General features: G+C 46.2%; 1 protein-coding gene across 6 annotated transcripts in view; it reads left to right on the top strand.

Moving 5' to 3' along the window:
- The window catches only part of LOC124008521 (unconventional myosin-XVIIIa-like), a 123,473-nt gene that overhangs the window by 82,384 nt on the left and 13,090 nt on the right, over positions 1-27,999 (top strand). For 5 of the 6 annotated variants that reach the window (XM_046319888.1, XM_046319870.1, XM_046319879.1 and 2 more), the window contains 15 exons: positions 2-119; positions 2,844-2,971; positions 3,086-3,240; positions 3,987-4,110; positions 4,266-4,466; positions 4,561-4,671; positions 7,130-7,234; positions 8,187-8,333; positions 8,593-8,706; positions 13,963-14,079; positions 21,297-21,380; positions 22,266-22,403; positions 23,001-23,186; positions 23,341-23,483; positions 23,994-24,038. In XM_046319888.1, coding sequence (XP_046175844.1) covers positions 2-119; positions 2,844-2,971; positions 3,086-3,240; positions 3,987-4,110; positions 4,266-4,466; positions 4,561-4,671; positions 7,130-7,234; positions 8,187-8,333; positions 8,593-8,706; positions 13,963-14,079; positions 21,297-21,380; positions 22,266-22,403; positions 23,001-23,186; positions 23,341-23,483; positions 23,994-24,038 — 1,916 coding nt within the window. The remainder of the gene's footprint in view (position 1; positions 120-2,843; positions 2,972-3,085; positions 3,241-3,986; positions 4,111-4,265; positions 4,467-4,560; positions 4,672-7,129; positions 7,235-8,186; positions 8,334-8,592; positions 8,707-13,962; positions 14,080-21,296; positions 21,381-22,265; positions 22,404-23,000; positions 23,187-23,340; positions 23,484-23,993; positions 24,039-27,999) is intronic. The other variant, XM_046319896.1, reaches the window with a different exon arrangement.

The raw sequence follows: 27,999 nt of genomic DNA, 5'->3' as shown, positions 1-27,999 counted from the left end.
GGCTAAGTTTGACTTGATGAAGAAGCAGATGGAGTGTATGGAGATGGAGGTGATGGAGGCTCGTCTCATCAGAACGGCAGAGCTCAACGGGGACATGGACGACGACGATGATGATGCAGGTGAGTTCTTCTGCTGCCAAAAGTCTCTTATCCACACAAACCCATTGAATGACTATTCTGTTGTCATTATGGCTGAGTGAATGAATGGCATTATAAATATAAAAAATCAAAGAAATTGTATTTGTCCTTTGCCGAATACAATGGGTGTAGACTTTAAAACCTCTAGAGGATCGGTGGGACCCCTGCGGGACGGTTGATGTTAATGTGATTAGCATAAGTAACATGAGTAAGTAACAAGGACATTTTCCAGGACATAGACATATCTGATATTGGAGATTAAGAGATTAACAAGAACGTAAGTTAACTGCACTGTCCAATTTACAGTAGCTATTACAGTGAAAGAATACCATGTTATTGTTTGAGGAGAGTGCACAGTTCTGAACTTGAAAATGTATTAATAAACCAAGTAGGCACATTTGGGCAGTCTCGATTCACATGTTTTAACAGAAATGCAATGGTTCATTGGATCAGTCTAACACTTTGCACATACACTGCTGCCATCCAGTGGCCAAAATCCAAATTGTGCCTGGGCTGCATTAATACATTATGGTCTCTTTCTCTTGCATTTCAAAGATGATGGTCCAAAGAAAATACAAAAAATGCATGTTTTTTTTCTTTGTGCTGTCTTATACCAGATCTAATGTGTTACATTATCCTACATTAATTTCACATTTCCACAAACTTCAAAGTATTTCCTTTCAAATGGTATCAAGAATATGCATATGAATGCTTCAGGTCCTGAGCTACAGGCAGTTAGATTTGAGTATGTCATTTTAGGTGAAAATTTGAAAAAAGGGGGATTGATACTTGATAAAATGCATGAGACTGGAGCTACTGTATATACAGGGAATACCAGTACCAGATCAATGTGCAGCGGTGCATTATCATACCAAGCGATGATACAGCCAGTCAAGATCCTCTTGATGGTGCAGCTGTAGAACTTTTTGAGGACCCATGCCAAATCTTTTCAGCCTCCTGAGGGGGAAGAGGCGCTGTCTTGCCCTCTTCACGACTGTGTGGGTGTGTGTGGACCATGTTTAAGTCCTTAGTGACGTGGACGCCAAAGAACTTGAAGCTCTCAACCCACTCCATAGCACTGTCTACAGGTATAAGACTACTGGTATAAGAGGTTACTCACAAATGACATCGGAAGAGTGGGTTGTAAGTTGTATTATGATCACCTTTGTTTTTCAGAGGCTAACAGAGACAGCTTAGAAAGGGGCCAATGGTATGTAAAGCTGCAATATGTAACTTTTTGGGCAACCCGACCAAATTCACTAGAAATGCTCGTTATAGATCTATCATTCTCATTTGAAAGCAAGCCTAAGAAGCGGTAGATCTGTTCTATGTGCACTATTTCTATGCTTTTTCTTAAATTTCATACAATATTTGTGGTTATGGAAACTATATTTCACAGCGGTTTGGATGGTTTTAATGAATCTCTACACTATACTTGCTTGTTTTGTCAAATAAACTGAAATTAGGCAAACTATTAGAATTTTTGCAACCTGGTGCGATTTCTGCATAGTGAATCTTTAATAGTTCCAAACTGGTAATATGAGGGTATTGTGTGACTCATCCTTAGTACAATATTTGAGACTCCATACAGTAGGAAATTGGGTCAATAGTTGCATTATAATATAACTGGCCCATGAATTGACCGATCTTCTATGGATTTACAAGTGTGGAATTAAGATGCCCATTGTCAGGACTGAGTCCTCTCTCTCCTCTGATCTTCTGCATTGAGTGAGGTGTCATGCTGTGAGTGTATTGTCCTTGAGTCTCTCTGTGCCCGTGAGTCAAGGAGCTCGAATACCCGGCCTCCATAAAGCCAGAGTGGGGAGGTTTCAGATAAATTAGAAAATAATCTTGTGGATCAGAGCCGGTGGCCCCTGGAAGCTGTCATTATACTATATATATGCAAATGTCTGTTCGTAATGGAAAGCCCCAGTGTTCCTGTGTGAAGGGGGAATGGACAGCCTCTCAAACGATAAGTCTGAGAAATGAACCTGGACCCGCCTCTAGTCTCTGCTGCTTTGGTGTAGATAGTCTCTGACAGCCACAGCTCTGGGCCAAGTTAAAGCTCTAGATTAGATCGATTAGATTAGTTTATTAGTCGCATGCACAGGGTCACAGATGTAATCGCAGTGTACAGTGAAATTCGTATTCTCCGAGCTCCAACAGTATAGGTCAAAACAAGAGAAGTGAATGATATTATAATAGTATTATTATTATTAATAATAATAATAATAATAATAATAATAAATGCACATTTACAACTGTAGCTATGCTGTTAGGTTCTGCCCTTCCACCATAAACCCTTACAGATTTTATACTCTGTTTTCAATGGTGTCAAGTCCATTTTTACATTAATCTCCTTGTACTTGATGAACTTTCAGTGTCATCTTCCCTCAGTAGAGACGATATCTTGAGGGACACTCTTGTTCCCTTGAGTTTCTTGAAGGTTTTTCTTTGTATTATCAAGTTATGATGAAATGTTTAGTAGAAGTTTCCGTGTCTGTTGTTGGCAACGCTTGAATGTGAGACACAGAAAATCGTCTCTAACCTAATGATCCTCAGCAGCATCCACTGGCTCAGTCACATTGAGCCTCCATCCTCGATCAGTCAGCCAATCTAGCATTAAAGGATTGGTCACTCCAAATGTCCCATGGTCTGTTTCCGTCACTCCCTGACCGTATGTACTGTCCTTGGTCTGTCTCACAGGAGGAGAGTGGCGGCTGAAGTACGACCGAGCCATCCGGGAGACTGAGTTCACCAAGAAGAGACTCCAGCAGGAGTTTGAAGACAAGCTGGAGACGGAGCAGCAGAATAAAAGACACCTGGAGAGAAGGGTACAGCCCTGGTCTTACACTAATGCTTAATCCCATATTGTTCCCTGGTGTACTGTAGTGATGTCTCATACTGTATGATAGTAGAGCACTCATACTGTGTGGGTGTGTGTGTAGCTGACTGACTTGCAGGCGGACAGTGATGAGGTGCAGCGCTCTGTGCAGCAGCTGAAGAAGAAGTGTAGCAGATTGACAGCTGAGCTGCAGGACACCAAGCTGCACCTGGAGGGCCAGCAGAGCCGCAACCACGACCTGGAGAAGAAACAGAGGAAGTATGTACACGCACGCACACTAATACACAATGGTAAAGCCTTCATTCACCAGCTCTGGTTATTTAACACTGACTATATAGATAAGAGACGGTCACATATAGCACTAGGTGACACACCATCCAAAAAGGGAGAAGTGATGAACCTGTTTCTTTGTCTGCTGAAATTTCCTCACTCTCACTAGGTGACCTACCTAGGATACTACTACACATTTCTTCATTTGAATAGAGACTGGCTGTAATCTGTGGAATTGCATTAGCCAAGGGAATGAGTCAGACTTTTAGAACTTGAGAGGTTTGTGCTGTGACAGAATGTGATCTCTCCCCTGGGGCTAATTGAAGATGCTCTGTGGGAGTAATCATTTTCAGCTGTGCAAAGCCGAGGACGGCTCCTCTTAGAGAAGAAAAAGAGAATTAAGAGACCTGACAGTTCAGAACACTTCACAATTCAGCTGAACACTCCTAAGTATAGCTGGCCCAGACTATTGAATAGAACATTATGCTATTGTAAATTAACAGGCCACTCATAACATTTAAAGATGAGTGATAATGAGGTTAAAATGGAAGCTATACTGCTAGCTATAGTCCTCAGTGGGATGAGAGGAAGTGAAATATTTTTTTATTGCAATGAATTCAGTTGTAAATGATTTAACTCAACAAATGGCCCTGGTTAAATATTTGATCTTAGGAGAGGTCTTGAGGCTGTATGACGGCCTGCCAGTAGTGTAACATGAGTGTTGTGTGTTGCAGGTTTGACTTGGAGCAGAACCAGGCCCAGGACGAGGTGCTGAGGGAGAAGAACCTGAGAGAGAAGCTGTGCCGGGAGAGAGACATGATGACTGGGGAGCTGTTCAGTCTGCGCCAGCAGCTGCAGGTACTAGCTGGACAAGGATGATAGATCATAATGTTATCGTTGCCCCTGGGAAGACCATGTTCTCCATGTCCTCTGTATGTCTGGCCTGGTCCAGGAGTCATCTGAGTACCTCTGTCTTTTTACTGCCCCCTGCCTACCTGTTTGCCTGTCTGCAGGACAAAGACATGGAGCTGTGTGCCGTCCAGCTGAAGGTGGAGCAGCTGGATGCGGAGCTACAGGACCTGTCCTCCCAGGAGTCCAAGGACGAGGCGTCGCTGTCCAAGACCAAGAAGACCCTCCGCGACCTGGAGGCCAAGGTCAAAGACCAGGAAGAGGAGCTGGACGAGCAGGCCGGGACCATCCAGATGCTGGAGCAGGTAGTGGAGGAGGAGAGGAGGTGAAGAGGGGAACAATACAGAGCCCTTATAGGATTTGCCGGTCTATAACAGTCTATTTGTGTGTGTCCTTCAGGCCAAGCTGCGTCTGGAGATGGAGATGGTGAGTCTGCGGCAGACCCACTCCAAAGACATCGAGAACAAAGATGAGGAGGTGGAGGAGATCAGGCAGTCCTGCAGTAAGAAGGTATGTAGGCCTGCTCACACTCAGTACACGACTGTATTTTCCACAGCAGTCCTGTTTGTGTTTTATCAGCTATGCATAACCTCCCTACTTTAGAAAAACAACATGCCGACCCATGTCAAGTATACAACAGCTCTGACAGGCACTTAAACTAACACATACAATAATGTGTAGGCAATCGTGTCAAATTACGCTGCACTCTGAATTCCTATTTGACTGCCTTAATTTCCCCAATAGCCACAAGTCATGGCAACCATATCTGGAAATGACTGTTGACGTGATTTGTCGTCATTTGGAATGTTTTGATTATGTACTTGTATAATTCTTTATACATTTTTACCCACAGTAATTTCACATTGACAGTCAGGCATTTAGTGCCGCATAGAGTATGACATTGAGCCCTCTGAGGGGTGGCCAGTCCTATTCTGGCTGTGCCAGGTGGAAATTATAACAGAACATGGCCAAGATGTTCAAATATTTATAGATGAACAGCAGGGTCAAATAATAATAATCACAGTGGTTGTCGAGGGTACAACAGGTCAGCACCTCAGGAGTAAATGTCAGTTGGCTTTTCATAGCCGATAATTCAGAGTATCTCTACTGCTCCTGCTGTCTCTAGAGAGTTTAAAACAGCAGTTCTGGGACAGGTAGCACGTCCAGTCAAATGGTCAGGGTTCCATAGCCACAGGCAGAACAGTTGAAACTGGAGCAGCAGCACGACCAGGTGGACAGAGAGAGAGAGAGAGAGAGAGAGAGAGAGAGAGAGAGAGAGAGAGAGAGAGAGAGAGAGAGAGAGAGAGAGAGAGAGAGAGAGAGAGAGAGAGAGAGAGAGAGAGAGAGAGAGAGAGAGAGAGAGAGAGAGAGAGAGAGAGAGAGAGAGAGAGAGAGAGAGAGAGAGAGAGAGAGAGAGAGAGAGAGAGAGAGAGAGAGAGAGAGAGAGAGAGAGAGAGAGAGTACTTAAATTAACACAGGACACCGGATAGACAGGATAAATACTCCAGAATTAACAGACTGACCCTAGCCCCCCGACACACAAACTATTGCAGAATAAATACTGGAGGCTTAGACAGGAGGGGTCGGGAGACACTGTGGCCCTGTCCGACGATACCCCCGGACAGGGCCAAACAGGCAGGATATAACCCCACCCACTTTGCCAAAGCATAGCCCCCACACCACTAGAGGGATATATTCAACCACCAACTTACCATCCTGAGACAAGGCCGAGTATAGCTCACAAAGATAACCCCACGGCACAACCCAAGGGGATGGCATGGAAGAGCATCAGTTAGCCAGTGACTCAACCCCTGTAATAGGGTTAGAGGCAGAGAATCCCACTGGGGAGAGGGGAACCGGCGAGCCAGAGACAGCAAGGGCGGTTCGTTGCTCCAGTGCCTTTCCGTTCACCTTCACACTCCTGGGCCAGATTACACTCAATCATTGGACCTATTGAAGAGATGAGCCTTCAATAAAGACCAAGTCTGCGTCTCTCACACGGATAAGCAGACTATTCCATAAAGATTGAGCTCTATAGGAGAAAGCCTTGCCTCCAGTTGTTTGCTTAGAAATTCTAGGGACAGTAAGGAGGCCTGCGTCTTGTGACCGTAGCGTACGTGTAGGTATGTACGGCCAGGACCAAATCGGAAAGATGGGTAGGAGCAAGCCCATGTAATGCTTTGTAGGTTAGCCGTAAAACCTTGAAATCAGCCCTTGCCTTTACAGGAAGCCAGTGTAGAGAGGCTAGCACTGGAGTAATATGATCAAATTTTTTGGTTCTAGTCAAGGTTCTAGCAGCCGTGTTTAGCACTAACTGAAGTTTATTTAGTGCTTTATCCGGGTAGCCGGAAAGTAGAGCATTGCAGTAGTCTAACCTAGAAGTGACAAAAGCATGGATTAATTTTTCTGCATCATTTTTGGACAGAAAGTTTCTGATTTTTGCAATGTTATGTAGATGGAAAAAGCTGTCCTTGAAACAGTCTCTATGTTCGTGAAAAGAGAGATCAGGGTCCAGAGTAACACCGAGGTCCTTCACAGTTTCATTTGAGATGACTGTACAACCGTCAAGATTCATTGTCAGATTCAACAGAAGATCTTTTTGTTTATTGGGACCTAGAACTAGCATCTCTGTTTTGTCTGTTTAAAAGTAGAACATTTGCTGCCATACACTTTCTTATGTCTGAAACACAGGTTTCCAGGGAGGGCAATTTTGGGGCTTCACCATGTTCCATTGAAATGTACAGTTGTGTGTCGTCCGCATAGCAGTGAAAGTTAACATTATGTTTCCGGATGACATCCCCAAGAGGTAAAATATATAGTGAAATAAATAGCGGTCCTAAAACGGAGCCTTGAGGAACACCGAAATTTACAGTTGATTTGTCAGAGGACAAACCATCCACAGAGACCAAGTTTACGGAGTCTCCTTATCTTCTTCCTGGCTGTCACTGTCTGTATATCCATTCTACAGCTGAAGCAGATGGAGGTACAGCTGGAGGAGGAGTATGATGACAAGCAGAAAGTCCTGCGTGAGAGGAGAGAGCTGGAGACCAAACTGCTGTCTGCCCAGGACCAGGTAACCCATCACACTGTTACTGATGTGTGTGTGCTCATCACCCCGTCATTGTAAATAAGAATTTGTTCTTAACTGAATTTCCAAAGTTAAATATAGGTTAAGTAAATAAAATAATTAAATATACATTTTTAAATCGCTCTGACAGGTTGTCTACACCGCTCACGTCGCTTTGCAAAATAAATGTAGAAATCTATATTGTTCAATTATTGCATCCACACTGCATGCGTGCGCCAACGAGCTTCTGCATCGCCAAGGGCTAACACGGAACCTAAACCAGCTGCACACGTGCGCCATCATGCTTAAATGTATTTTGTCCCCCCACATCAAACGCAATCACGACACGCAGGTTAAAATATCAAAACAAACTCTCAACCAATTATATTAATTTGGGGACAGGTCGAAAAGCATTAAACATGTATGGCAAATTCGCTAGCTAGCTAGCTTGCACTTGCTAGTTAATTTGTCCTATTTAATTAGCTTGCTGTTGCTAGCTATTTTTTCCTGGGATATAAACATTGAGTTGTTATTTTACCTGAAATGCACAAGGTCCTCTACTCCGCCAATTAATCCACACATAAAACAGTCAACCGAATCGTTTATAGTCATCTCTCCTCCTTCCAGGCTTTTTCTTCTCTTGACTTTATATTGCGATTGGCAGCTTTCATAAATTGTGTGCATTACCGCCACCAACCTCGTTCGTCTTTCAGTCACCCACGTGGGTATAACCAATGAGGAGATGGCATGTGGGTATCTGCTTCTATAAACCAATGAGGAGATGGGAGAGGCAGGACTTGTAGTATAGATTTAGATTAGATTTCAAGATTAGATTATAGATTTCAAAATGTATTTTGCAACGCACGCGACGCGAGCAGTGTAGTCAGCCTGTAAAATAGAAGTCAGTTCTACCGAATTGGTGGAATGACCCAGAGACCGTTTGCGTGTTCATCTCTAGGTGGGCTGCAGGGACGTGGAGACAGAGAAGAGGCTGAGGAAGGACCTGAAACGCACTAAAGTGCTGCTGGCTGACGCCCAGATCATGCTGGACCACATGAAGAACAACGCCCCCAGCAAGAGAGAGACCGCCCAGCTCAAAAACCAGGTACACCACCCTACAATACATGACATGGCCCGTCTTATTAACATCAGGTCAATCAGGTGCTTCAGTGACATTCTCAGCTCTTCTACTATAAATAGTCCTGTCAAAAATGTATTGCACTTGCTCTTCCGATCAAGGACAGGGTGTTACATTTAGTGATTTCTGAAGATTTCTTATTTTCCCGGACCTTGACCTTCTAATCCTCTCTTCCCCTCTCTTCCACCACCTCCGCTTCCTCCTCCTGTTATATATCCATTCACAGCTGGAGGAGTCAGAGTTCACGTGTGCGGCGGCGGTGAAGTCTCGTAAGGGCATGGAGATAGAGATTGAGGACTTGCACATCCAGATGGAGGACGTGGTCAAAGTCAAGATGTCGGTGAGTGAGAGCTCCCTCAGCTGTCCCGTCTCAATATGAGAGGATTCCCTACCATTATAGCTGCCTAGTGTGAACTGCACACAGAGTACGGAGTACGTCCACATCCTGTGCTGTATTTCAATATCCTTTTAAAAGGATATTACAGCCTCGTTAAATCAGTAAAGATAGCCATTTATCTAGGTAAAACATACACTGAGTATGCCAAACATTAGGAACACTTTCCTAATATTGAGTTGCACCCCCCCCCCCCATTTTGGGCAGCCTCAATTAATTGGGGCATGGACTCTACAAGGTGTCAAAGGATGCTGGCCTACGTTGACTCCAATGCCTCCTACAGTTGTGTCACGTTGTCTGGATGTCTTTTGGAGTGGTTGATCATTCTTGATACACACAGAAAACTGTTGAGCATGAAAAACCCAGCAGCGTTGCAGTTTGACACAAACTGGTTTGCCTGGCATCTACTACTATAACTCGTTCAAGGGCACTTTTGTCTTGCCCATTCACCCTCTGAATGGCACACATACACAATCCATGTCTTTGTATTTATTATGGATAGTAGTTCCTGCCAAGGCAGCAGCTACTCTTCCTGGGGTCCAAACACACCAAAGGACCCACATTGCATATAAAACAACAGATAAAACAGGGAACTATGTTCGTACTGAATGAGCTAACGATAACAGCACATCATATAACATCCCTAGAACACCACATATCCACATCACAAAATGTTCAATATCACAATTTGTGCGTATGCATGTGTCTGCACTTTTGTGTGTGTCTCAGTTGTCTCGAGGCTTAAACATCCTTCTTTAACCTGTCTCCTCCCCTTCATCTATACCAGTGGTTCCCAAACCTTTTTTAGTCCCATACCCCTTCGAACATTCAACCTCCAGCTGCATATACCCCCTCGAGACCTGGGTCAGCGCACTCTCAAATGTTTATTTTTTTCTAGCATTGTAAGCCTGCCACATACACACTATACAATACATTTATTAAATATAAGAATATGAGTTAGTTTTTGTCACAACCCGGCTTGTGGGAAATGACAAAGAGCTGTTACAGGACCAGGACAAAAATTATAATATAATAATAATTAATAATTTTGTTCTTTATTTAGCCATCTTACATATAAAACCTTTTATTTGTTCATCACAAATGGTGAATAACTCACCACACGTTAATGAGAAAGAAGGGTGTGCTTGAAAGGATGCACATAACTCTGCAATGTTGGGTTGTAATGGAGAGAGTCTTAAATAATTTCCCACACACAGTCTGTGCCTGTATTTAGTTTTCATGTTAGTGAGGGCCGAGAATCCACTCTCACATAGGTACGTGGTTGCAAAGGTTATCAGTGTCTTAACAGCGCGATTTGCCAAGGCATAATACCCTGAGGACAGCACTATCCAGAAATCCGGCAGTGGCTTCTGATTCATTTCAATTTTCACAGAGCCGCTTGTTGCAATTTCGATGAGACTATCTTGTTCAGATATTGATAAATGGACTGGAGGCAGGGTATGAAATGGATAACGAATCCAGTTGTTTGTGTCATCCGTTTTTCGGGAAAGTATCTGTGTAATTGCGCACCCAGCTCACTCGGGTGCTTCGCTATATTGTCCTTAAGCCTGAGTTCGTTTGCACACAAAAAATCATACAATGATGGAAAGTCCTGTGTGTTGTCCTTGTTAATGCAGACAGAAAAGAGCTCCAACCTCTTAATCATGGCCTCATTTTTGTCCCACACATTGATTATAGTTGTGGAGAGTCCCTATAATACTTGATGAACATTATTCAGGTGAGAAAAAACATCACCCAGACAGGCCAGTCGTGTGAGAAACTCGTCATCATGCAGCGGTCAGACAAGTGAAAAACATCACCCAGACAGGCCAGTCGTGTGAGAAACTCCTCATCATGCAGCGGTCAGACAAGTGAAAAACATCACCCAGACAGGCCAGTCGTGTGAGAAACTCGTCATCATGCAGAAGTCAGACAAGTGAAAAACATCACCCAGACAGGCCAGTCGTGTGAGAAACTCGTCATCATGCAGCGGTCAGACAAGTGAAAAACATCACCCAGACAGGCCAGTCGTGTGAGAAACTCGTCATCATGCAGAAGTCAGACAAGTGAAAAACATCACCCAGACAGGCCAGTCGTGTGAGAAACTCGTCATCATGCAGAAGTCAGACAATTGAAAAACATCACCCAGACAGGCCAGTCGTGTGAGAAACTCGTCATCATGCAGAAGTCAGACAAGTGAAAAACATCACCCAGACAGGCCAGTCGTGTGAGAAACTCGTCATCATGCAGAAGTCAGACAATTGAAAAACATCACCCAGACAGGCCAGTCGTGTGAGAAACTCGTCATCATGCAGCGGTCAGACAAGTGAAAAACATCACCCAGACAGGCCAGTCGTGTGAGAAACTCGTCATCATGCAGCGGTCAGACAAGTGAAAAACATCACCCAGACAGGCCAGTCGTGTGAGAAACTCGTCATCATGCAGCGGTCAGACAAGTGAAAAACATCACCCAGACAGGCCAGTCGTGTGAGAAACTCGTCATCATGCAGCAGTCAGACAAGTGAAAAACATCACCCAGACAGGCCAGTCGTGTGAGAAACTCGTCATCATGCAGCGGTCAGACAAGTGAAAAACATCACCCAGACAGGCCAGTCGTGTGAGAAACTCGTCATCATGCAGCGGTCAGACAAGTGAAAAACATCACCCAGACAGGCCAGTCGTGTGAGAAACTCGTCATCATGCAGGTCAGACAAGTGAAAAACATCACCCAGACAGGCCAGTCGTGTGAGAAACTCGTCATCATGCAGCGGTCAGACAAGTGAAAAACATCACCCAGACAGGCCAGTCGTGTGAGAAACTCGTCATCATGCAGCGGTCAGACAAGTGAAAAACATCACCCAGACAGGCCAGTCGTGTGAGAAACTCGTCATCATGCAGCGGTCAGACAAGTGAAAAACATCACCCAGACAGGCCAGTCGTGTGAGAAACTCCTCATCATGCAGCGGTCAGACAAGTGAAAAACATCACCCAGACAGGCCAGTCGTGTGAGAAACTCGTCATCATGCAGCGGTCAGACAAGTGAAAAACATCACCCAGACAGGCCAGTCGTGTGAGAAACTCGTCATCATGCAGCGGTCAGACAAGTGAAAAACATCACCCAGACAGGCCAGTCGTGTGAGAAACTCGTCATCATGCAGAAGTCAGACAAGTGAAAAACATCACCCAGACAGGCCAGTCGTGTGAGAAACTCGTCATCATGCAGCGGTCAGACAAGTGAAAAACATCACCCAGACAGGCCAGTCGTGTGAGAAACTCGTCATCATGCAGAAGTCAGACAAGTGAAAAACATCACCCAGACAGGCCAGTCGTGTGAGAAACTCGTCATCATGCAGCGGTCAGACAAGTGAAAAACATCACCCAGACAGGCCAGTCGTGTGAGAAACTCGTCATCATGCAGCGGTCAGACAAGTGAAAAACATCACCATCACCCAGACAGGCCAGTCGTGTGAGAAACTCGTCATCATGCAGCGGTCAGACAAGTGAAAAACATCACCCAGACAGGCCAGTCGTGTGAGAAACTCGTCATCATGCAGCGGTCAGACAAGTGAAAAACATCACCCAGACAGGCCAGTCGTGTGAGAAACTCGTCATCATGCAGCAGTCAGACAAGTGAAAAACATCACCCAGACAGGCCAGTCGTGTGAGAAACTCGTCATCATGCAGCGGTCAGACAAGTGAAAAACATCACCCAGACAGGCCAGTCGTGTGAGAAACTCGTCATCATGCAGCGGTCAGACAAGTGAAAAACATCACCCAGACAGGCCAGTCGTGTGAGAAACTCGTCATCATGCAGCGGTCAGACAAGTGAAAAACATCACCCAGACAGGCCAGTCGTGTGAGAAACTCGTCATCATGCAGCGGTCAGACAAGTGAAAAACATCACCCAGACAGGCCAGTCGTGTGAGAAACTCGTCATCATGCAGCGGTCAGACAAGTGAAAAACATCACCCAGACAGGCCAGTCGTGTGAGAAACTCGTCATCATGCAGCGGTCAGACAAGTGAAAAACATCACCCAGACAGGCCAGTCGTGTGAGAAACTCCTCATCATGCAGCGGTCAGACAAGTGAAAAACATCACCCAGACAGGCCAGTCGTGTGAGAAACTCCTCATCATGCAGCGGTCAGACAAGTGAAAAACATCCCCCAGACAGGCCAGTCGTGTGAGAAACTCGTCATCATGCAGCGGCATTAATAACGGATCATAGCTTTCACCTGGATTCACCTGGTCAGTCTGTCATGGAAAGAGCAGGTGTTCTTAATGTTTTTTATACTCCATGTTTATGTGACAGGAACCATTTCTGTCCATGCAATTTTAATTGAATTGAACAGAAATGCAGATTGGTATATTCTAATGAGATTGCATGCTTGATGACCCTGTTTATTGTAGTGATACACAATCGACACATTTTTTTGTTAAGGAAATCATTCCAGGACGTGTGAGAAACTCGTATTTGTGTAATTACAGCGCTTTACTAGATTTTTTACACAACAAAAACAAACAGTGTTATTAAAAACAGTAGGAGAGCCTGTCGTTTCTTTTACGCTCCCTCTCACACAGGGTAGACTATTTTAGTGTGTGTTAAAACACTGTCACGAATATGCACAAATCCCCCCCATCATCATTGACATTATAGTTTTTTCTGGAAATGGCCCATTTCTCGATTATGTGCTAATGGTTTAATTAGCATTGTTGATGTTTTTTATGTCCTCATTAATGCGTTCCATAATCACTTCCCATGAGAGTGCTTTCTGTGTTTTAGAGGAAATTGCGGGAAGAGAGTGACACTTGTGGTCCTCTGGGGACAGAGAGAGGACAGAGAGTGACCCTGTAGAGCTGCTAATTGGTGTGTTTTTGGCTATGAAAGGTATTTTAAATGTCTCCAGTTTGGGATGGCATACTAAGAGGCTGGGTGTCTTTCCCTCCAGAGTAGATCTGATGATCTGCCTTAGGACCCTAGTTCCAAGCTAATACATGGTGCATTGGCCACAAAGGTCTGTCTGCAGGCCTAAATGACCCAATCAGGTGTGATTATAGTAAATCACACTAATCCACTACCAGGGTCAGGCCACAGGTAGATATCCATTAGATGACTGGCCAGCTTTTGACTATTGATTACTTTCACTGGCTCTGGTTGAAAAAAAGTTTGTCTTTCTCTTTCTTCCCCTCTTCCTCTCTCTCAGCTTGAGGAGCAGGTGTCCCGCCTGCAAAGGGAGAAGAACGACCTGCAGTCTCGTATGGAGGAGGACCAGGAGGACATGAACGAGCTGATGAAGAAACACAAGGCTGCCGTCTCCCAGGTAAACCCTGCCCCTGAACAGCTTCTGGTCTATAGACCTGCACTATAACTATGACACATACTGTACATCCCTCTCAGCTACACAGCTTCTGGTCTGTAGACCTGCACTATAACTATGACACATACTGTACATCCCTCTCAGCTACACAGCTTCTGGTCTATAGACCTGCACTATAACTATGACACATACTGTACATCCCTCTCATCTACACAGCTTCTGGTCTGTAGACCTGCACTATAACTATGACACATACTGTACATCCCTCTCAGCTACACAGCTTCTGGTCTGTAGACCTGCACTATAACTATGACACATACTGTACATCCCTCTCAGCTACACAGCTTCTGGTCTATAGACCTGCACTATAACTATGACACATACTGTACATCCCTCTCATCTACACAGCTTCTGGTCTGTAGACCTGCACTATAACTATGACACATACTGTACATCCCTCTCAGCTACACAGCTTCTGGTCTGTAGACCTGCACTATAACTATGACACATACTGTACATCCCTCTCAGCTACACAGCTTCTGGTCTGTAGACCTGCACTATAACTATGACACATACTGTACATCCCTCTCATCTACACAGCTTCTGGTCTGTAGACCTGCACTATAACTATGACACATACTGTACATCCCTCTCAGCTACACAGCTTCTGGTCTGTAGACCTGCACTATAACTATGACACATACTGTACATCCCTCTCAGCCACACAGCTTCTGGTCTGTAGACCTGCACTATAACTATGACACATACTGTACATCCCTCTCAGCTACACAGCTTCTGGTCTGTAGACCTGCACTATAACTATGACACATACTGTACATCCCTCTCAGCTACACAGCTTCTGGTCTGTAGACCTGCACTATAACTATGACACATACTGTACATCCCTCTCAGCTACACAGCTTCTGGTCTATAGACCTGCACTATAACTATGACACATACTGTACATCCCTCTCAGCTACACAGCTTCTGGTCTGTAGACCTGCACTATAACTATGACACATACTGTACATCCCTCTCAGCTACACAGCTTCTGGTCTGTAGACCTGCACTATAACTATGACACATACTGTACATCCCTCTCAGCTACACAGCTTCTGGTCTATAGACCTGCACTATAACTATGACACATACTGCACATCCCTCTCATCTACACAGCTTCTGGTCTGTAGACCTGCACTATAACTATGACACATACTGTACATCCCTCTCAGCTACACAGCTTCTGGTCTGTAGACCTGCACTATAACTATGACACATACTGTACATCCCTCTCAGCTACACAGCTTCTGGTCTATAGACCTGCACTATAACTATGACACATACTGTACATCCCTCTCATCTACACAGCTTCTGGTCTGTAGACCTGCACTATAACTATGACACATACTGTACATCCCTCTCAGCTACACAGCTTCTGGTCTGTAGACCTGCACTATAACTATGACACATACTGTACATCCCTCTCAGCTACACAGCTTCTGGTCTATAGACCTGCACTATAACTATGACACATACTGTACATCCCTCTCATCTACACAGCTTCTGGTCTGTAGACCTGCACTATAACTATGACACATACTGTACATCCCTCTCAGCTACACAGCTTCTGGTCTGTAGACCTGCACTATAACTATGACACATACTGTACATCCCTCTCAGCTACACAGCTTCTGGTCTGTAGACCTGCACTATAACTATGACACATACTGTACATCCCTCTCATCTACACAGCTTCTGGTCTGTAGACCTGCACTATAACTATGACACATACTGTACATCCCTCTCAGCTACACAGCTTCTGGTCTGTAGACCTGCACTATAACTATGACACATACTGTACATCCCTCTCAGCCACACAGCTTCTGGTCTGTAGACCTGCACTATAACTATGACACATACTGTACATCCCTCTCAGCTACACAGCTTCTGGTCTGTAGACCTGCACTATAACTATGACACATACTGTACATCCCTCTCAGCTACACAGCTTCTGGTCTGTAGACCTGCACTATAACTATGACACATACTGTACATCCCTCTCAGCTACACAGCTTCTGGTCTATAGACCTGCACTATAACTATGACACATACTGTACATCCCTCTCAGCTACACAGCTTCTGGTCTGTAGACCTGCACTATAACTATGACACATACTGTACATCCCTCTCAGCTACACAGCTTCTGGTCTGTAGACCTGCACTATAACTATGACACATACATTACATTTACATTTAAGTCATTTAGCAGACGCTCTTATCCAGAGCGACTTACAAATTGGTGCAATCACCTTATGACATCCAGTGGGACAGTCACTTAACAATAGTGCATCTAAAACTTAGGGGGGGTGGGGTGAGAGGGATTACTTAACCTATCCTAGGTATTCCTTAAAGAGGTGGGGTTTCAGGTGTCTCCGGAAGGTGGTGATTGACTCCGCTGTCCTGGCGTCGTGAGGGAGTTTGTTCCACCATTGGGGGGCCAGGGCAGCGAACAGTTTTGACTGGGCTGAGCGGGAGCTGTACTTCCTCAGTGGTAGGGAGGCGAGCAGGCCAGAGGTGGATGAGCGCAGTGCCCTTGTTTGGGTGTAGGGCCTGATCAGAGCCTGGAGGTACTGAGGTGCCGTTCCCCTCACAGCTCCGTAGGCAAGCACCATGGTCTTGTAGCGGATGCGAGCTTCAACTGGAAGCCAGTGGAGAGAACGGAGGAGCGGGGTGACGTGAGAGAACTTGGGAAGGTTGAACACCAGACGGGCTGCGGCGTTCTGGATGAGTTGAAGGGGTTTAATGGCACAGGCAGGGAGCCCAGCCAACAGCGAGTTGCAGTAATCCAGACGGGAGATGACAAGTGCCTGGATTAGGACCTGCGCCGCTTCCTGTGTGAGGCAGGGTCGTACTCTGCGGATGTTGTAGAGCATGAACCTACAGGAACGGGCCACCGCCTTGATGTTAGTTGAGAACGACAGGGTGTTGTCCAGGATCACGCCAAGGTTCTTGGCGCTCTGGGAGGAGGACACAATGGAGTTGTCAACCGTGATGGCGAGATCATGGAACGGGCAGTCCTTCCCGGGAGGAAGAGCAGCTCCGTCTTGCCGAGGTTCAGCATGAGGTGGTGATCCGTCATCCACACTGATATGTCTGCCAGACATGCAGAGATGCGATTCGCCACCTGGTCATCAGAAGGGGAAAGGAGAAGATTAATTGTGTGTCGTCTGCATAGCAATGATAAGAGAGACCATGTGAGGTTATGACAGAGCCAAGTGACTTGGTGTATAGCGAGAATAGGAGAGGGCCAAGAACAGAGCCCTGGGGGACACCAGTGGTGAGAGCGCGTGGTGAGGAGACAGATTCTCGCCACGCCACCTGGTAGGAGCGACCTGTCAGGTAGGACGCAATCCAAGCGTGGGCCGCGCCGGAGATGCCCAACTCGGAGAGGGTGGAGAGGAGGATCTGATGGTTCACAGTATCGAAGGCAGCCGATAGATCTAGAAGGATGAGAGCAGAGGAGAGAGAGTTAGCTTTAGCAGTGCGGAGCGCCTCCGTGATACAGAGGAGAGCAGTCTCAGTTGAATGACTAGTCTTGAAACCTGACTGATTTGGATCAAGAAGGTCATTCAGAGAGAGATAGCGGGAGAGCTGGCCAAGGACGGCACGTTCAAGAGTTTTGGAGAGAAAAGAAAGAAGGGATACTGGTCTGTAATTGTTGACATCGGAGGGATCGAGTGTAGGTTTTTTCAGAAGGGGTGCAACTCTCGCTCTCTTGAAGACGGAAGGGACGTAGCCAACGGTCAGGGATGAGTTGATGAGCGAGGTGAGGTAAGGGAGAAGGTCTCCGGAAATGGTCTGGAGAAGAGAGGAGGGGATAGGGTCAAGCGGGCAGGTTGTTGGGCGGCCGGCCGTCACAAGACGCGAGATTTCATCTGGAGAGAGAGGGAGAAAGAGGTCAGAGCACAGGGTAGGGCAGTGTGAGCAGAACCAGCGGTGTCGTTTGACTTAGCAAACGAGGATCGGATGTCGTCGACCTTCTTTTCAAAATGGTTGACGAAGTCATCTGCAGAGAGGGAGGAGGGGGGGGAGGGGGCGGAGGATTCAGGAGGGAGGAGAAGGTGGCAAAGAGCTTCCTAGGGTTGGAGGCAGAAGCTTGGAATTTAGCGTGGTAGAAAGTGGCTTTAGCAGCAGAGACAGAGGAGGAAAATGTAGAGAGGAGGGAGTGAAAGGATGCCAGGTCCGCAGGGAGGCGAGTTTTCCTCCATTTCCGCTCGGCTGCCCGGAGCCCTGTTCTGTGAGCTCGCAATGAGTCATCGAGCCACGGAGCGGGAGGGGAGGACCGAGCCGGCCTGGAGGATAGGGGACATAGAGAGTCAAGGGATGCAGAGAGGGAGGAGAGGAGGGTTGAGGAGGCAGAATCAGGAGATAGGTGGGAGAAGGTTTGAGCGGAGGGAAGAGATGATAGGATGGAAGAGGAGAGAGTAGCGGGGGAGAGAGAGCGAAGGTTGGGACGGCGCGATACCATCCGAGTAGGGGCAGTGTGGGAGGTGTTGGATGAGAGCGAGAGGGAAAAGGATACAAGGCAGTGGTCGGAGACTTGGAGGGGAGTTGCAATGAGGTTAGTGGAAGAACAGCATCTAGTAAAGATGAGGTCGAGCGTATTGCCTGCCTTGTGAGTAGGGGGAAGGTGAGAGGGTGAGGTCAAAAGAGGAGAGGAGTGGAAAGAAGGAGGCAGAGAGGAAAGAGTCAAAGGTAGACGTGGGGAGGTTAAAGTCGCCCAGAACTGTGAGAGGTGAGCCGTCCTCAGGAAAGGAGCTTATCAAGGCATCAAGCTCATTGATGAACTCTCCGAGGGAACCTGGAGGGCGATAAATGATAAGGATGTTAAGCTTGAAAGGGCTAGTAACTGTGACAGCATGGAATTCAAAGGAGGCGATAGACAGATGGGTAAGGGGAGAAAGAGAGAATGACCACTTGGGAGAGATGAGGATCCCGGTGCCACCACCCCGCTGACCAGACGCTCTCGGGGTGTGCGAGAACACGTGGGCGGACGAAGAGAGAGCAGTAGGAGTAGCAGTGTTGTCTGTGGTGATCCATGTTTCCGTCAGGGCCAAGAAGTCGAGGGACTGGAGGGAGGCATGGGCTGAGATGAACTCTGCCTTGTTGACCGCAGATTGGCAGTTCCAGAGGCTACCGGAGACCTGGAACTCCACGTGGGTCGTGCGCGCTGGGACCACCAGAGTAGGGTGGCCGCGGCCACGCGGTGAGGAGCGTTTGTATGGTCTGTGCAGAGAGGAGAGAACAGGGATAAACAGACACATAGTTGACAGGCTACAGAAGAGGCTACGCTAATGCAAAGGAGATGGGAATGACAAGTGGACTACACGTCTCGAATGTTCAGAAAGTTAAGCTACGTAGCAAGAATCTTATTGACTAAAATGATTAAAATGATACAGTACTGCTGAAGTAGGTCAGCTGGCAGTGGGTGCGTTGTTGACACTACACTAATCAAGTCGTTCCGTTGAGTGTAATAGTTTCTGCAGTGTTGCTATTCGGGGGCTAGCAGGCTAGCTAGCAGTGTTGTTTACGTTACGTTGCGTTAAAAGAACGACAATAGATGGCTAGCGAACCTAGAAAATCGCTCTAGACTACACAATTATCTTTGATACAAAGACGGCTATGTAGCTAGCTAAGTAGCTAGCTACGATCAAACAAATCAAACCGTTGTACTGTAATGAAAATGAAGTGAAAATGTGATACAACCTGTGAATGCGACCGGGTAGTTGAGTTCTATACAGAAGACGTTGGCTAGCGTTGGCTAGCTGTTGTACATCCCTCTCAGCTACACAGCTTCTGGTCTATAGACCTGCACTATAACTATGACACATACTGCACATCCCTCTCATCTACACAGCTTCTGGTCTGTAGACCTGCACTATAACTATGACACATACTGTACATCCCTCTCAGCTACACAGCTTCTGGTCTGTAGACCTGCACTATAACTATGACACATACTGTACATCCCTCTCAGCTACACAGCTTCTGGTCTGTAGACCTGCACTATAACTATGACACATACTGCACATCCCTCTCAGCTACACAGCTTCTGGTCTGTAGACCTGCACTATAACTATGACACATACTGTACATCCCTCTCAGCTACACAGCTTCTGGTCTGTAGACCTGCACTATAACTATGACACATACTGTACATCCCTCTCAGCTACACAGCTTCTGGTCTGTAGACCTGCACTATAACTATGACACATACTGTACATCCCTCTCAGCTACACAGCTTCTGGTCTGTAGACCTGCACTATAACTATGACACATACTGTACATCCCTCTCAGCTACACAGCTTCTGGTCTGTAGACCTGCACTATAACTATGACACATACTGTACATCCCTCTCAGCTACACAGCTTCTGGTCTATAGACCTGCACTATAACTATGACACATACTGTACATCCCTCTCAGCTACACAGCTTCTGGTCTATAGACCTGCACTATAACTATGACACATACTGTACATCCCTCTCAGCTACACAGCTTCTGGTCTATAGACCTGCACTATAACTATGACACATACTGTACATCCCTCTCAGCTACACAGCTGATTATTATACGTGACATCCATTTTTAATTAAAAAATAAAAAAACTCAATACAGTAATATGAAATCTGTATGTAAAACATTTACATTTGACATTTTTGCTCTTATTCAGAGTGACTTACAGTAAGGGTATTCATCTTTAAATGAAGATGGCTAGGTGAAACGACTACATATCACAGTAAAATATACGAGCAGCAGGTAGCTTCGTGACTAAGAGCGTTGGCCAAATCCCTGAGCCAAGTAGGTGAAACATCTGTTTGTGCCCTTGAGCAATGAAGCTCCAGTAAGTCTCTCTGGATAAGAGTGTCTGCTAAATGACAAATACAATGGTAAAAAATATGAACATTTCACTTGGGATAAACGATGTGTCTGTGTTTGTATATATAGCATTTAGCAAAAAATAAATAGATAAATACATTTCAGACACATCTCAAATGTAGGAATTAAAATGTGTAATATTTTACACACACCTGAAGGTACGCATAACCAATAATTGCTGATGAAAAAACACAAATGTAAAAAATTGGTGGATATAGTGTTTTGGAAGTAAACTCTTCAAATACTGTAACTAACTATCTCTGTGTGTTTGTGATGTGACAGTCTGCCAGAGACCTGGCCCAGATCAGTGACCTGCAGGCCCAGCTGGAGGAAGCCATGAAGGAGAAGCAGGAGATCCAGGACAAGGTAACTACACACTGCCATGGCTGCCTGCCATGGGAGCCCCAATCCCCCTGCCTGCCCCCCACCCATCCCCATCTACTCACACATTCACCAGCCACTCAGAGGACATCATGCCCTCAGCACAATCATACAGGTTGTCCTACACCTACACCTACACCAGCACATTCACCTGGAGAGGATCAGAGCTCTGTCCGTCTGCTTACAGTCTGATCTTACCCCTCACTCTGCTTGCTGTAAGGTAGTTTTAAGAGCTGCCACCAAAGGCAGCGATAGATGGCTATCTATCTATCTATTGTATCTATCTAAATCCTGTAGCCCTGCAGTGATTAACAGATCCACAATGAGAGGAACACTGTGTTCTTTAATGACATGAAAGGCCAGCTCTAAATCCTCCTTCTCTCAGATGCAAAGCTCCTCATTAGGAGCCCTGGTGCATTTTGGGTACTTTTAGTTAGTGTATGTCTTTCATCCTCTTATCAGATATGAGAAAAGTCTTAAGACGAAACAAGTTTGCAAAGCATTGATCTTATTCCCCTCCACAAAGCTGTGCAGTGGGATCTGTGATCGTTATTTAGGTCTGTAGAGGCTACTGGGGTTATCCTGTCCTCGGCTTATTGGCTATTCACATCAGATAATACTAACATTAGAGGCAACAAAAATGCTGGCTAGATTCCCAACATTTCAGCCAGCGGGGATGCTATTCACAATGCAGATGAAGGGAAGAGGTGAAGGCATTTATTTTGGGCATAAACACATATCTGTTGAATGCAGGCCTAGTATTGATTATAGAAGAAGTAGAGGGAGGGTTGCATAGGGCAGAGTGGAGGTGTTCAGTGTGGTGTCATCAGTGCTTCAGTATGTCACTGTGTGTGTGTTGCCCCCCTCCAGTTGCAGTCCCTGCAGAGCCAGCTGGAGTTCCAGGAGCAGTCCATGGTGGAGAAGTCCCTGGTCAGCAGGCAGGAGGCCAAGATCCGTGAGCTCGAGACCAAGCTGGAGTACGAGAGGACCCAGATCAAACGCCTGGAGGTGAGACGGGAGGGGAAGTGGGAGGGAGGGAAGGGGAGAAAGAGTGAGAGGGGGAGAGAGTGGGAGGGAGGGGGGATGGAGGGAGAAGGAGGGAGGGAGGGAGGGGGAGAAGGAGGGAGGGAGGGAGGGAGGGAGGGGGAGGAGAAGAAGGAGAGGGGGAGGGAGGGGGGAGAAAGGGAGAAAGAGGGGGAAAGTGTGAGGGGGAGAAGGAGGGAGGGGATAAAGGAGGGAGTGAGAGAGTGCGAGGGGGAGAGAGTGGGAGGGAGGGGGAGGGAGTGTGTGTGTGAGAGCAAGAGAGAGGGGCTTGTATGTGGGAGGTAGAGGGCAAGCTGTGAGGCCACATTTTGGGTCATTGAACAAATGCTGTGTGGGAAATATATTTTACGACAGCCATACTATCTTTCTCTGGCCAGCTGTGATTTCTGCACACCTGAGCTCAATTGGAAATTCTTAGTGACCTCAATTTGACCCTTCTCCAACTACATTAACCACACCAAAAACCTCAAAGTGAAATGTGCTCACTGCTCAGGCACCTATGCTGGATGTCTCAGCTGTGTTCTATGCGGTTCTGACCCAGTTCCATCTCCTCGTCCCCAGAGCCTTACAGGTCGTCTGAAGGAGAACCTGGAGAAGATGACGGAGGAGAGAGACCACCGCGGTAATGGAGAGAACAGGGAGAAGGAGCAGAACAAACGCATACAGAGACAGATGAGGGACATCAAAGAGGAGATGGTTGAGCTGTCCAAGAAGGAGGCCGAGGCCAGCCGCAAGAAGCACGAGCTGGTAAGGATGAGTGCCCAGTCAGCAGAGTACTGACATTTGGGCTGGACTCTCCTTGTTAGGTCATACAGGGCTAATATCCTCATTTAGGGTGGGGATGTCTTGGTTTACAGGGGTTTGGGGTGACAGTCACTTACTCTGCGTCATGATCCATCAGGAAATGGACATAGAGAGTCTGGAGGCAGCCAATCAGAGTCTGCAGGCAGACCTCAAGCTGGCCTTCAAGAGGATTGGAGACTTGCAGGCCGCCATAGAGGATGAGATGGTCGACAGTGACGGTGACGATGACCTCGTGAACAAGTAGGTGCCCCCCTCTCTTCTTCCGTCGGAGGACAGATTCTCTTTGTAATAAAGTTGACAGAAAACAACTGCCTGTTATTTAATGTCTGTCCTGCTTTAATCCCGTTTCCTGATTCGTTGTTGGTTTGTCCTCTTGTTCAGCTGCCTGCTGAGGTCTCTTTTATTGGCATGTTCAGGGTTACACTACCTCTGAGGCCCAGTGAAGTAAACACTGTTGCCATACAAGGCCTCTGAGAGTGAGTTTAGACTCCCTTTTAAACAATGAGGTCAGAGAGAGGATGAGTGAGCTGGTTTTCTGAATCACACCGTACCTTATGGAGAGATGTTCATTAGATTTCCTGCAGCAAATGATTTAGAGCCGCCTTGTCTTCTTTTCACACACAATGAAGCTCTATCTATCCCGGGGCACACTACATCCCCGGTTGGGTTGGTCTCAAACTGTTAACTCTATTTCTCCTTTTCTGTTCCTCTCTCTGTCTCTTTGGTTTCCTCTCCCACTTCATCGCCCAGTTTACAAGACATGGTGACCAAGTATCAGAAACGAAAGAACAAAACGTAAGAACAGACAATGCATCCTTTCTTTTCCCATTATTGTTTTGCTTTCAAGGTTTTAAAATCCTCGTCCCACGAGAGAATGATGCTGTATTAGGGAGACGTTGCACTTCTGCTGTTTTAGTGATGACATTTTGAGCGGAAGGAACTTAGTTCAAACTACTTTAAGATTAGCATCTCTACAAACCTAACTGTTTGAGGGATGCTCACCGCTGTGGAAAAAATATGCTATCTATTTTATTTTTTAATTAAACACGGTCATGGAATACCTGTCGATACTGCATCACTCTCCAATGAAATATCATGAACCATTGTTCCATTTTAGGCAACAACCATGGACCTTCACTCTCTGTTATGTGACATGCTATTTTACATTCATGCTTTTGAGGACCCACTAACTCATTTCACTGTGTTCAAGAGCATTGGTAGATTTCTATACAGTATAACCTATTAATAGCAAAAGGTTGAGTCTTTGTTTACTTGTTTCCATCTCTCTGTGATGGAAGGTAGGTTTGCTCTCTGTAGAGTGTGGTTGGCTGAGCTGCTTGTTTCGCAGCGCCTAGCTTGCTCTACTCAAGTCGCCGTGCTGTCTTAATCACTTTGGACTCGGACATAAAATCATTTTATTCTAAAGCCCCATAATTAAAGTTAACATTCCATTTCCAGTGTAGCTCGTCATGTCTTGATGGAAGAATGCAAACGTGCGTCACAATTGTGAATGAAAGAGGGTGCTTTGTATGTGATTTGTAGTTAGTGTCTGCAGTTCATTTTCGCAGCATGTTTTATTTGTGTCAGTATTAACCTCTAATTGCTTGTTCCAAGAGAGAACACTTCGCTGCCCTGTGAGTCAATTTCTCTCATTGTTATTCATTCACTTGCCATCAGACAGGCGAGCTCATGTGATTCAGCACAGTGCACGGTGTCTGTCTGTACATCAGCATCAAGCTTGTGGATTCCTCACTTAGCTGTGCTCAAGAGAAAAGAAAGTGAATCACCATGGTTACTTAGGAGCAAATTTGTTCTCCCTTTTGATCTGTATGTAATAGCAGCAGCGAGCTAAACAGTAATGGAAGAATTGATTTGCCATCGAATTGTGAAGGGAATGTTCTGCAGGATTAGGACTTATTTTTGATCTGGATTTGAGTAATTGCACCAATAAAAGGTGACAATGGTAGGAATGGTTTTTGTGTGCGTGTGAAGGGGTTAACGAATGATGAATCGGTACGAAACCTCTGGACGTCTCTTTCCAGCTTATCTGATGTACTTTGAAACATTAAGAGGGAAGGAAGGGTGTCAGCATGTCCAGTGCACTCTTCATTTTCAGGCAGTTCTTTATCCAATGTATCCTTTCATGGCCATAAGAAGATCACACAAACATATCCTGAACAGTACAGGCCTTTGAAGACCGTAGAGTATGTGAGTCTGTGTGTACACAGTGTACTGCAGCACACTGCTCAAATAACATGGATTTAATGGACCTGTCTCTGCCGTAATCAGTGAACAGTTTGACCATGATAGGAAATGCTGGGACCAAGAGGATGCAAGTGTAGAATACTGTAAACAGGATTCATCCCTATGGAGCTTCATGAGGATGTACTGTAGACAGGAACCATCCCTATGGAGCTTCATGAGGATGTACTGTAGACAGGAACCATCCCTATGGAGCTTCATGAGGATGTACTATAGACAGGAACCATCCCTATGGAGCTTCATGAGGATGTACTGTAGACAGGAACCATCCCTATGGAGCTTCATGAGGATGTACTGTAGACAGGAACCATCCCTATGGAGCTTCATGAGGATGTACTGTAGACAGGAACCATCCCTATGGAGCTTCATGAGGATGTACTGTAGACAGGAACCATCCCTATGGAGCTTCATGAGGATGTACTGTAGACAGGAACCATCCCTATGGAGCTTCATGAGGATGTACTGTAGACAGGAACCATCCCTATGGAGCTTCATGAGGATGTACTGTAGACAGGAACCATCCCTATGGAGCTTCATGAGGATGTACTGTAGACAGGAACCATCCCTATGGAGCTTCATGAGGATGTACTGTAGACAGGAACCATCCCTATGGAGCTTCATGAGGATGTACTGTAGACAGGAACCATCCCTATGGAGCTTCATGAGGATGTACTGTAGACAGGAACCATCCCTATGGAGCTTCATGAGGATGTACTGTAGACAGGAACCATCCTATGGAGCTTCATGAGGATGTACTGTAGACAGGAACCATCCCTATGGAGCTTCATGAGGATGTACTGTAGACAGGAACCATCCCTATGGAGCTTCATGAGGATGTACTGTAGACAGGAACCATCCCTATGGAGCTTCATGAGGATGTACTGTAGACAGGAACCATCCCTATGGAGCTTCATGAGGATGTACTGTAGACAGGAACCATCCCTATGGAGCTTCATGAGGATGTACTGTAGGTATGTGGGACAGAGATATACAACCAGTGGAGGCCGATTGTCATAAGCGATTAATGTCGGGCTCTAAATTCTCTCTGCTTGTTTGCTCCCTGGAGCCTCAGCGCTGCTTAGCCAGTGGTGTGAGGCCAAAGACATAAATTGTGTGTGACACGATTTGCAAAGCACTCGATTACAAGGCGCCTCTGTCCCACAGCTGCTCCAGTGCAGGTGTTTGTGTGTTTCGGTCTGTGGGAAAAAGAGATTAGTTTTGCCTTGCATGTGGGAGACAGTCCGTAAACTATCTTTCCCCAGAAAGCTTTGTTTGATACATTGGAAATGAGAGAGACCCTAAATGACTGTGTCTAGTAAGGTAGCAAATGTCCATGTCCAGACGGCCACAATTTTTAGTGATTTATCAGGGGGTGTTGCAGCACCCTCAGCAACCCCTACTTCCTGCCGCTATGTACTGTATGCCTCCATCCATTCTGAGAGCACATCTCTGCCTCTATGCAGGTAAATGGAACACTTTGTTCATGGAGACTTGATTGAATGTATGATATACCGCTGTATTGCTCTCTGCAGTGGGAGGCTTTAATAGCAGGCATGTAAATGTGAGCAGGACGATGCAGCCCAGCGGTCTATACCATTAAAGAAAGACATCATCTGAGACCTCTTTGAATAAGATGCACTATGTTGGCTCATGATAAGCACTTTGCATCCTGTCCCACAGCCTTGCCAGATACGCTGGTCAAAGAAGAAAGGAAACCTGTCCTTTGCTTTTGGTGTTTATCACTCGTCTCAAAATAGTGCCATTTCGATTGATGTCACGTCACAACAGACGCTGGAATTGTTGTTTGGATTGATGCAGAGACTGAATGTTGTTGGTTATGATCCAAATTGTTGCTCTTTTCTGTCAATGTTCATGAATAGTTCAATCTGGTACTAGAAACGAATGAACACTGCTAGGCTTAATTGTTCCCAGACACGTTTGTCCATTACCTAAGACTTTAGCCCCTGTGGGTGGCCCCCTCCCCCTCTCCCCTCACCTCTCCTACTCCCCTGTCCGTCCCCCTCTCCCCTCACCTCTCCTACTCCCCTGTCCGTCCCCCTCTCCCCTCACCTCTCCTACTCCCCTGTCCGTCCCCCTCTCCCCTCACCTCTCCTACTCCCCTGTCCGTCCGTCCGTCCCCCCGTCCATCAAGCAACAGATGCATAATGCAGTGTCAGAGAAGCTTCACCTCTGCAGGATTGAGGAACAGATGAATCAGGATGGAAATGCTCCTGCCGACCTTTCCCAAGCGTGATCTAATATAATTTCTCCTCGGGTTCCCTCCAGTATCTGTTTACTGCTTGTTATTGTCAAGGCCAGGGCTAGAGGGCCATCTCTTCGGCTCAGCCCCAATAACAATCTACATCAACAGGCCGCGCTCAGCCACTCGCCACAGACATCCTAAAAGCCTCGCTATGGCCACAGAGTTAATTACGCCTTCATGAGCTCCATTCATTTGCATTCCGCTGTGCTCGGAGGCACCATGACTCGTTTC

The sequence above is a fragment of the Oncorhynchus gorbuscha genome, linkage group LG02, assembly GCF_021184085.1.
Source record: "Oncorhynchus gorbuscha isolate QuinsamMale2020 ecotype Even-year linkage group LG02, OgorEven_v1.0, whole genome shotgun sequence".
Taxonomy (NCBI): Eukaryota; Metazoa; Chordata; class Actinopteri; order Salmoniformes; family Salmonidae; genus Oncorhynchus; species Oncorhynchus gorbuscha.
The sequence above is the reverse complement of the archived record's forward strand: the minus strand, read 5'-3'. Positions and strand labels throughout refer to the sequence as shown.